This window comes from Gadus chalcogrammus, chromosome 18 (assembly GCF_026213295.1).
Source record: "Gadus chalcogrammus isolate NIFS_2021 chromosome 18, NIFS_Gcha_1.0, whole genome shotgun sequence".
Lineage (NCBI taxonomy): Eukaryota > Metazoa > Chordata > Actinopteri > Gadiformes > Gadidae > Gadus > Gadus chalcogrammus.
In genome coordinates, this window is record NC_079429.1 from 12,852,325 (window position 1) to 12,862,694 (window position 10,370).

Sequence of the window (10,370 nt, forward strand, 5' to 3'; positions counted from 1 at the left end):
TCTGTCCCTCTGTCTGAGGGACAAGCGAAGCAGGCGAGCTGCAGCCCGGTGCTTTCTTTTCCATGGCGCTTCGGCCCTTCGGCTGGACTGCGTCGTGGTACCAAGGTAATACGGGCCGACGTTCCGCACGCTGCCAGAACCTCGTCAGGGTCTACGACTGTCGATCGACTTCTAATCGGCCGTCACGAAACATCTCACCTTGACCTTTGACCTTGATGCTACTTCTCAGCCAACGCTTGGCGAAGTGTTGTCTGGGAATGTCCGAATGCGGTCCAAAAGAAGCACGAGGCTTATCATGGTGTAACTCGGCAAAACGTGTTAGTGTGTAATGGTGTGTCTAATGTCGCATTTCACTGTTTGCGTCTTTCTGCAGTTCCACTTCCATAAGGAGTGTGGCTCGGACAACAACTGTAACAGCAACCTGCAGCTAACAGCAGAGTACGCTCCTGAGGACACGGATGAACCTTACCCCAGGTGAGTGTGTGTGTGTGTGTGTGTGTGTGTGTGTGTGTGTGTGTGTGTGTGTGTGTGTGTGTGTGTGTGTGTGTGTGTGTGTGTGTGTGTGTGTGTGTGTGTGTGTGTGTGTGTGGAACACAACATGTAAGCACATCTGTCTCTCCCTGAGGCTTAACAGAGTAAACACATCAAAAGTGAAACGAATGAAAGAAAGAAAAAAATAACAACTAACTAACTAACCTGTGTGTGTGTGTGTGTGTGTGTGTATGTGCGCGTGCGTGCTTGGGCATGCCTGTGAATGTGTGTTCGGTGTGCGTTTGTTCTGTGTGTGTGTGTGTGTGTGCGTGTGTGTGCATGTGTGTGTGTATCCAGAAAGGACCTGGACCAGGTGCTGCAGTACGACAGTAACGTGAAGAAGGTGGTGATCCTGGTGGAGGTGACCAACCTGCCGGGAGAAGGCAAGCTGGCGGAGGACGCCCACGAGGCCATGCTCAACATCAGCATCCCCCAGTCGCTCAGCTACTTCGGCGTCAGGTTCACGGTACAGCCACTAGGGGGAAGCACCTCACTTACAATCTGAGAGTGGAACGAAAGATCAGTACAGACGTGGCAGTTCTACATTGAATTTCACCCTGGGAGAGCCATGTTTTATTATAACAATATCAGTGAAAGAGAAACTTATATTTCTCAATTGCAAGAAAGTCGAGGTGTGACTGACTTTAGCCCACTAATTCCATTTACTCTAATTCCATTAGAGTATTGCTCTATACCAGGCGTGTGCCATCCAAATAGGCAGGTGGGGCAGCGAACTACTTGCAAAAGCTAGAAAAAAAGAATGCTCCTAAAAAAATAGTTCCTCGGTAAATCCTGTTCCAAGTCTATTTTTAATAATGTCATTGTCACATTAACTATCTATAGTTTCTGTAGGCTTTCCGACTATTTTTGGTCTATTGACATCAAATTTTGGATGATGTTGGGCGGCGATTCTAGCTGAGTTTAACGTGTCATGCAATGTTGGGGCAGGGCAGCTCAGCGATCGCGCTCCTCCGTATGTCTATCACATAACCCTGCAGGCTTCAATGAGGATTTCAATCCGCACTCACAGTGGATCCCCCATTCCCCCCTTGTCCGTTCCATTCGGGAGACCCAGAGGTGTAGTGTCCCCCGCGCCCCCCTGGCCTTTCCCCTTCTCACACAGCTTCTGTGCATGGCTCCTTCTCAGCAAGCAGGGGTGCCTGCACTGCAGCTACAGGGGGCGCCAAAAGCGGGCCCGTGCCCTAATCAACCACTGAGTACAGATGACTCTGTAGATAGTGATTATGGAATGTGAACACCCTGATTGGCTTAGGATACAGCCAATGAGGCTCAGTGAATCAGCAGCGCTAGGAGAGTAGAGTAATATTAGATATCACAATTTGGCCGAGATATGGCGAGGCGTGGCTAGGCCATATGGTGGATGGACTAAACCTCAATTTTGTTTTTTATGACAATAGTAACAATAAACTTCCTAGACGGATGAAAGTCCGTCTAGGATACCACGTCTTCAAATATAAGTTTTAGCGCTATTATATATAAATATCATTTCATATACAGACAATTCGTCGTAGTTCCTTCACATTATTAGTTTCAATATAATATTTATTTTTAGTGTGTGTGTGTGTGTGTGTAAGAGCTACGTTCAGGTGCGTTGTTAAACAATGTCGACCTTCTTTGAGATGCGTGTTGACGTTTTTCATATTCTCCTCTGTCCCGATCCAGGAGGGCCCAAAGGGGGAATGTAACTCAGATGGTCAGGACTCTGTGATCTGCGAGCTGGGGAACCCACTCAGGAGCAATGAGCGCGTGAGGACCTTAAAGACTCTTTCGCGTCCCAGTGGGAAACGTGAATTTTTTGTACTCATTTGTTCTCATGGTCAATGTCCTCGCTTCTCGCCAACAGGTGAAACTGCGGCTCATTTTCCAGACCAGAGACATCGACCTGTACACGCGCGAGATCAAGTCGCTACTGCAGTTGTCAACGTACGTTCCGACACAAAGTTTAGATGTTCCAGAGACATGTTTTATACCTTTCTCCATCTGAGATTAAACATGGTATTGTTGTATTTGATAGTGATCAATAGGTTGCATACCAATAGCACAGTTCATATTGAATTCAAACCATTTACGAAAATGTACGTAGTTTACACTTAGTTATATTTCACAGATTCTTTGATTGATTGATTGATTGATTGATTAAGTCAATCAATTAATCAATTGATTGTTCCATATTCTTCAGCTTCAGGGCCATGAAATAACCTCCACAATTCCTAATGGGTGCCTCTGTGGTATAATAAACAGTTGTGATTGTATCTGGTACAAATCAGCCTCAGCTCTGTGTAAGTTACTTGGACTTGGAGCGACCCCTTGACCTTCCTGCAATCATAAATCAACGTCCCATGTTATTTACCCAGTGGTTGTGCATGTGTTGTTCTCGTCAGGCTGAGCCAGCAGAGCGATATGTATCCCGTGGCGGTGGTGCTTCTGGTGGAAATCTCAATCCTCACCTCCTTTAACATGTGAGACCTGCTTCCTCTTCCATGGTGGACCTGTTCTTTCTGTTTGGAGTTCAGTGTCATGCTCAGAAGCGAGACTATTTTTAAGAAAAACGGGAAGGTTCAGGCTGTGGTTGTGAGGATTGAGGGATGGGTCTTGGGTTCTGAGGCTGGGGTCAGGGTCTTGCCCGGGCCTGCAGTGCCATGTAGCTCCCTTCCTGTCGCTCTGTGGTCCATATGCCTGAAGACTCAAAACCTTCTGCTCACAAGGGGATGTGGACAGTAGAATGTCTTAAGGCTGTACATTCCTTCATTTTCTATTATTACGTACATATTTAAATAGCCATTTTGCTTATTTATGGACACACCGATAGAAAGACAGACAGGGAAGTGGGTTGAAAGAGACGGAAAATGAGGACCACAGCTTCGGAATCCAACCTGGGTCGCTGCGAGGCGTGTTTCCTACGTGGTGAGGGCAGTGGTGGGCTGTAGCGATCCAGGATCCGTTCCCACACGTCATTCCCCCTCTTCTTCAACCTGCCCGCTGTATACCCCAGACTGGCTCTACTTAAAGAAAACGTTAACTTCAACGTCAGAGTTATTTTCATCCTGGAGGCTTTGGGTCTGCGGTAGATTGCAGGGCAATGATGGCCCCCTCGAACCAATGTCTTTCCCCCCCCCCCCTCACACCCAACCACAAACCCCCACACTCACTGACACATGCCGCTTGTTTCCAGAGAGAAGCCGCACGTCCAGGTCTACTCCAGCGGCGAGGTGGTGGGCGAGTCGGCCATGAAGAAGAGCAGTGACGTGGGCAGCCTGGTGGAGTACACCTTCAACGTGAGTCACCCCCCCCCCCCCCCCCCCTGTGCTCTCTCCCCAACTACGTGGACCTAGACCACCTTTGGAGTGTGTGTAAGTGTGTGCGTGTCCTTGTGTGTCTGGTTGTGTGTGTGTGTGTGGGGGGGGGGGGGGGGGGGGGGGGGCTGGTTATGTGTGTGTTTGTGTGTGTGTTTGTGTGTGTATGTGTGTGTGCATGCTTGTGTATGTGCGTGTGTGTGTTGGTGTGTGCATGTGTGCGTGTGTGTGTGCGCGCGAGGGCCTGCGTGCTTGTGCCCACACACGTGTCTGTGTGTGCTGCCATGTGTCTTGTGTATGTGCGTGTGTGTGTGTTGGTGTGTGCATGGTGTGTGTGTGTTGGTGTGTGCATGGTGTGTTGGTGTGTGCATGTGTGTGTGTGTGTGTGTGTGTGTGTGTGTGTGTGTGTGTGTGTGTGTGTGCGTGCGAGTGTGTGCTTGTGTGTACCCATACATGTGTCTGTGTGTGCTGAGGGAGCCCTGGTTTTTAAACCATGAACCGCACCCTATATTTATCCATGTGTGTCTTACCGTGGGAGGTCTAAATATGACATGGTAGAACGTCTCCAGTGCGCCGATGCGTCCCGTAGTACTGCAGGAATACCTAGAGGTTATTCAGGGTCAGGGTGGTTCCAAACCACAGGATTGCATGCCCTTAACTACACTACAATGTATTACTAGTAGTAGTAGTAGTAGTAAGAGTTGTGTGTTATTGCTCGATGAGCTGCCTACAATGGCCCATGTCTCTGAATTTTTCCCTCAACTTCCCCACTCCAGTTCGTTATTTAATCCTTTGTATCTGCCAGAAAAAAAAATATTAGTTGTACAATGGACCCAGGGAACCGGAGCCTCAGAGGCGGGACTTATTTTTCAGAGGTCTATAGAGAAGTGTTGCATTTCACGCACCTTGGATTGACAGTCAAGTTCGATTCCCTTAACCTATCAGGGAAGAGATGGTTGGTCCGAAATTAGCCGGGCTTAGTCCAAAATTGAAAATGTCTTGTATAGAGGCAGGCTTCATCAAGTCTAAACAGATATTCTCACAGCGCATTTCCCACACTAATATCTAATATATGGCTAGGCTTTTGCTAGCAAATTACTCTCTTATAATAGCTCTTAAATCATACAGCAGATTTAATCACATGCAATTGATGTATTGATGACATGCATTGACCTCTCATGGCCACTAGGTGGAGGTGCTGGGACCGAGCGTGGGCACCATGGGGACGTTGGCCATTGAGTTTGAATGGCCGATTGAGGTGAAGAACGGCAAGTGGCTGCTGTACCTCACCGAGATCGTGAGCAACATGAACGGGGCGTCAGAGACACACTGCTTCCCTCCCGGAGATGTCGTCAACCCCCTTAAGCTCAATGTAAATGCACACTTACTCACTCACTCACTCACTCACTCACTCACTCACTCACTCACTCACTCACTCACTCGATCACTCACTCACTCGATCACTCACTCACTCACTCACTCACTCACTCACTCACTCACTCACTCACTCACTCACACACACCCAGTGAAAGCGTACACTAGTCCTTCAAATGGAATATTCGCAAACATACTCAACCTCCCTGTAATCATTATCCTACATTAAAAACATGCATACTGAAACTGAAAGTTGTATCTCTTAAAGTTAATCTATTTCGACCATTTCATTCTTTAAATTCTAGCAGTACTGCTCCTACTACTAATACTTGTCAGAACCTAAATAACATTTGGTCTACACACAATTTCCTGTCTGAGATAAATAAAGCTCATGTTATTTAAATCTATCTTTTATTGTACACATAATTACATATATTGTTATATCTGAATCATTCAAGGGTGAAATTGAATTGCCCTCGAATGACGAAATTCCTCAAGAGTTCTTGTAAAAGTTCATTTTAATTGCTATGTGAAATAGATATAAATAGGGAACAAAAATCGCCAAAAATAAAAGCTTGAAAACTTATAATGTTTATGACAGCAGCAGTGTCTCTGACCCACACCCACTCTAGAGGATAGGATGGGCGTTGAACTGTCACACACACCGAAAAATGACACACACACATACAGGTCCTGGTGGCCAGTTCACACAGTCACAACTTATCTGGTGATGTTTTAAAAAAACCACGCTGGTAATAATTTCAAAGTGGCAATATGTAGTGTGTGTGTGTGTGTGTGTGTGTGTGTGTGTGTGTGTGTGTGTGTGTGTGTGTGTGTGTGTGTGTGTGTGTGTGTGATGTGTGTGTGTGTGTGTGTGTGTGTGTGTGTGGAGGCTTCTCTATTGAGGAGAGGGAGGAAGATCCTCCCTAACATTGTTGAGAATAAAAAATGTAGATGCCCAGACTATTGTAATGAATTAATGCCCTTAAATATGACTACTTTATTGCCTTTGAATATATAATGTTCGTTTCCCTGGGTAAAGGGACATTAGCACCCCCTATCGCCTATTGACAATTACTTCAGGGAGGAACGTCCTCCGTCATCCACCGTTGACTCCCATTCATTTCCCTGAAAGTACTGGCGGCCGGTGGATAACATGGGTTTCAATGGGAGAGAGGAGGAAAGTCCTCCTCTGAGTGGGTGGGACCTTAAGGGGTCTGATTCACGCAAAATCTATCCGTCTGCGCTATGAACCAATAAGCAGGATCCCTGAATGTTGAGCAGTGTTGCCAGATTGGTCAGATTTCCCACCCAATTGGGCTACTTTTAACCATGTTAGGCTGGAAAAATTATCATTCGGCGGGAAATCTGCCCAATCTGGCAACGCTGTCGATAACAAACCCGGTCTGCATTGCCGCGGTGCTCAGTAAGAGACGCAGAGCAAGTGAAATCTGCGATAGCGAGATCCTAAATGCACAATGGAAACATTGTGCATTTAGTAAGACGTTAACATTGTTAACGTCTTATTAAAAAAAGCATTCCATTCATTGAGTTACAGTGCTAAGTTAGCGACCAAAGAAAGAGGTAGACCACTTCCAAAATCAAGGTGACCAGAAGTAATGGCAACGTCAGTGTTGTGAGTGCTACATGGTTTGCTAGGTACGCATGGCTTACTGGTAGCATTACAAGCAATCGACTTTATTGCTGGCCCTGTTTGCTTATGAATAATAGCAAATCTCCAACGTGGGCTATTCATGGTTTCACTGATGTGGTAAATCTTGATAGGGCAACCAAACGCCACGACAAGTGTCAAGATCACGTTGGTGAGCACCAACGTGATCTTGACACCCGTCGAGATCTAGGCCCAATGATAGGCCCAGATTTTTTCATTTACTTTTACAAATCAATAGTAGGCCTGATTTGACTAATATGCTTTGCATCCTTTCCTTCTCAAATTACAGTGATGCCACTGGTGGCTTTGTATAAATTGTATTCACATAACTCCCTCCCTGCTAATTTGTAGTTCACCAAAACACTTTGAAACAACTTGAGTCTCACATTCTTATGCCACCATACACCAACAGTGCAAGCAGGCCAATGGCAACCAAGCGCGCAGTCCTTCCTCCCTCACTTTAAAAACCACCAGCCGCCACTGGTGTGTGTGTGCGTGCGTGCGTGCGTGCGTGCGTGCGTGCGTGCGTGCGTGCGTGCGTGCGTGCGTGCGTGCGTTAGCACTCTACAATAGTCCATAAAACAAACTGAACCAACATAAAGTTTGCAGAGCTTGGACTTGTTGGTCACCAGTCAAAGTGTGTCGCCCCTTCTCCCTCCTCTTGGCTCTGCTCCCCTTCTGCGGTAGTTATGAACCCCAAACTGCCTGCTTTTAAAGATCAAGAGTGTGAAAACCTTTCCTCTGCCAGACGCCCGCGCACATGCAGAAGTAATATTTAGAAACAATCCTTTACTGTGCGGCCAGACACCAATCTTACTCACACTGCCTGAATTAGAAATGCTACGTTTGCGGTCGTACTTATAGACAATTGAGGGGGACGAGCGGGGCTATTTCGGGGGCCAGGAGCCGTCATGTCTTTATCAAAGCCAGTTATTACAACAAGCCACGGTGATGTAACGTCTTCTGTGCCTTCTCTCCTCCCCCACCACCACCACCTCCACTACTCTTTCTATCCTTCCTTCCCCAGCTGACGGAGGAGAGCAGCAGCCGCAAAAGGAGCAAGAGGCAGACGCTGGTGCTGGGCGACCCCAGGACCCCCTCCGCGGAGCCTCCGGCGGTCGCCACCCTGTTCTCGCCACGCAAAGACACCGTGATCCTGGTGAGGCAGGCGCCCCGGGCCCACGTTAGCGTACGGTGACCCGGCAACCCTGGTGGTGGAACGGTGTCATGACGACGGTGGTCAAAGTCAAAGGGCTTTATTTATAGTAGGCACGGTGGGACCCAAAAAAGGGGGGGGGGGGGGGGGGTTCGTGCGCCGAACGGCGACATTTATTATGGCAAGAGACAATAATAAGAGGAGATCTTATACATGTAAAGATGCAAATAAGGACAAAGAATATTAAGAAATATACAGGATAAAAAAATGTATACGACCGCACATGCGTGTCATTTTCATTGTCATGTATAGATCATATTTCCAGATACTACTCAAAATAGACAGCAGGATAGTCTAGTGGATGAGGTCCTAAAAGCTTAAGGGTTCTGGGTTTGATTCCCAATGTTCACAACAGACATTCAAGTATCCTTAACCTGAACCTGCTCATCATTAGCATGTATCTATGCTTCCACTCAAAGATTCTACTCAACGACGGAGTGGTCATAAAGAAGTGACGTAAACTGCTCTATAAATCGAGTATTTTTTCTCTTATTTCGTGTGGCGATGATCCCTTCTTAGCCTTCCTTCCTCATGCCGTCTTCCTGTGTGTTTGCGGTGACGCAGGACTGTGCCACGGGGACGGCGCGGTGCGTCACCTTCACCTGTCCCCTCGTTGACATGCAGACCGAGGCCAAGGTCACCGTCCGCTCCCGTGTCTGGAACAGCACCCTGCTAGAGGTCAGGGGTCAAACCACATGAAATAATCACTGTTTCTTTGTTTTTGATTTTCAACACCGTCGTTTTACATACTCAAAGCAGAGCAGTGTCCAATGAGAGGCTTAGCGGTAGACAAAACCTTGACGTACAGTCGGTGTGTGTGTGTGTGTGTGTGTGTGTGTGTGTGTGTGTGTGTGTGTGTGTGTGTGTGGTGTGTGTGTGTGTGTGTGTGTGTGTGTGTGTGTGTGTGTGTGTGTGTGTGTGTCTTCAGGACTACTCCAAGGTGCTCAGGGTCAAGGTGAAGGGAAAGGCCACCCTCAAACTGATCACAGACAAGACCACCATCAAGATGAAGAGCACCACCGTCGAGGTGAGTGTGTGCGATCGCATCCGGCAACGTGAACACGACCACATCCCGCGGTGGGCGATCACGCCCGTTACAGGAGGAGACCCCATGGTGACGATAACCAGTGTCTTGATGTCCCGTTCAGTTCTCGGTGGACATAGACCCCGTGTTCGATGAGGAGGCCCCGTATGAAATCCCCCTCTGGATCTTCCTGGTGGCAGCTGGAGCCGGGGTTGTCCTTCTGGGAATCATCAGCCTCTTACTGTGGAAGGTATGAATACGGTTCATACTTACCCCACCGCGTGGTGGGCTACTTGATTATTCAACAGGAATAATAATGAAGTCATTAATGACTTGATGGTTTTACTTTGATTACATGAATGAACCATAAATTGGCATTAGTTAATGCTGCAATATGCATTTGCTAACATTTAAGTTGCATTAACTAATGTTAAACAATGTACCCATATTATATTATATTATATTCGGGAAACTTCGGAATATCCATGCACTGTGTCCAACGTTAGCGTTCAAATACAACCATCGGCAAGATGTTTCCATGACAACAAAAGCAACAACAATGTTACAGATGACAATAACTTATGCATAACCATTGTCAATATCTTTGTTATAAGCGGAACAAACCACATATTGGAAAGTAACTTACGACGGGGGTGGTGAGGCAGCCGGGGAGGCCAAAGTCATCCAGGACATCCCATAATGTTTTTTTTAACAAGATTGACTCGGGGTATCTCAATCAATACATTAGCTTTGATCAACGGCTGAATTCGAATTCCTCAACTCTCAGCCCCCTCAAGTTAGCACCTAGCTCTCTTTCATATTCACGAGCACAGACCCCGCCTTCATCAGTATGTCGTCATGCTTTTGGCCAAGCATGATGGTTGGAAGTAGGTCATTAGGGCGATGGAGGACTCAGTGTGGTTTTCCTCGGAGCTCTAGGAAGGACGTCTCTCGCAGTCTTGATTTAAAGGATAAGCAGGTGGCAGGGTCTTTCCCCAAAAGACTGAAGGGTATAGCGCTCCCTTATGCAGCAGCAGCAGCAGCTGCCATCATACTAGGCCTCTAACGTCTTCACTCAACCCCACCCCACCACCCTTCCCCTCCTCCCCCCTAGTGTGGCTTCTTCAAGAGAGCCAACCAGAGGCAGATGTACGAGGCCAAGGACCAGAAAGCAGAGATGAAGATCCAGCCATCGGAGACTGAGAAGCTGACCGAAGACTACTGAGACCCCCCCCCCAC

At 47.4% G+C, this 10,370-nt stretch overlaps 1 protein-coding gene across 1 annotated transcript in view; it reads left to right on the plus strand.

The window, feature by feature from the left end:
- The window catches only part of itga3b (integrin, alpha 3b), a 29,380-nt gene extending 19,010 nt beyond the window's left edge, over positions 1-10,370 (plus strand). Inside the window, exons 14-25 of the mRNA XM_056576724.1 lie at positions 374-474; positions 829-997; positions 2,215-2,298; positions 2,396-2,475; positions 2,934-3,011; positions 3,725-3,827; positions 5,035-5,217; positions 7,919-8,050; positions 8,672-8,785; positions 9,036-9,134; positions 9,256-9,381; positions 10,246-10,370. Of these exons, the coding sequence (XP_056432699.1) occupies positions 374-474; positions 829-997; positions 2,215-2,298; positions 2,396-2,475; positions 2,934-3,011; positions 3,725-3,827; positions 5,035-5,217; positions 7,919-8,050; positions 8,672-8,785; positions 9,036-9,134; positions 9,256-9,381; positions 10,246-10,356 (1,380 nt within the window). The 3' untranslated portion in view covers positions 10,357-10,370. The remainder of the gene's footprint in view (positions 1-373; positions 475-828; positions 998-2,214; positions 2,299-2,395; positions 2,476-2,933; positions 3,012-3,724; positions 3,828-5,034; positions 5,218-7,918; positions 8,051-8,671; positions 8,786-9,035; positions 9,135-9,255; positions 9,382-10,245) is intronic.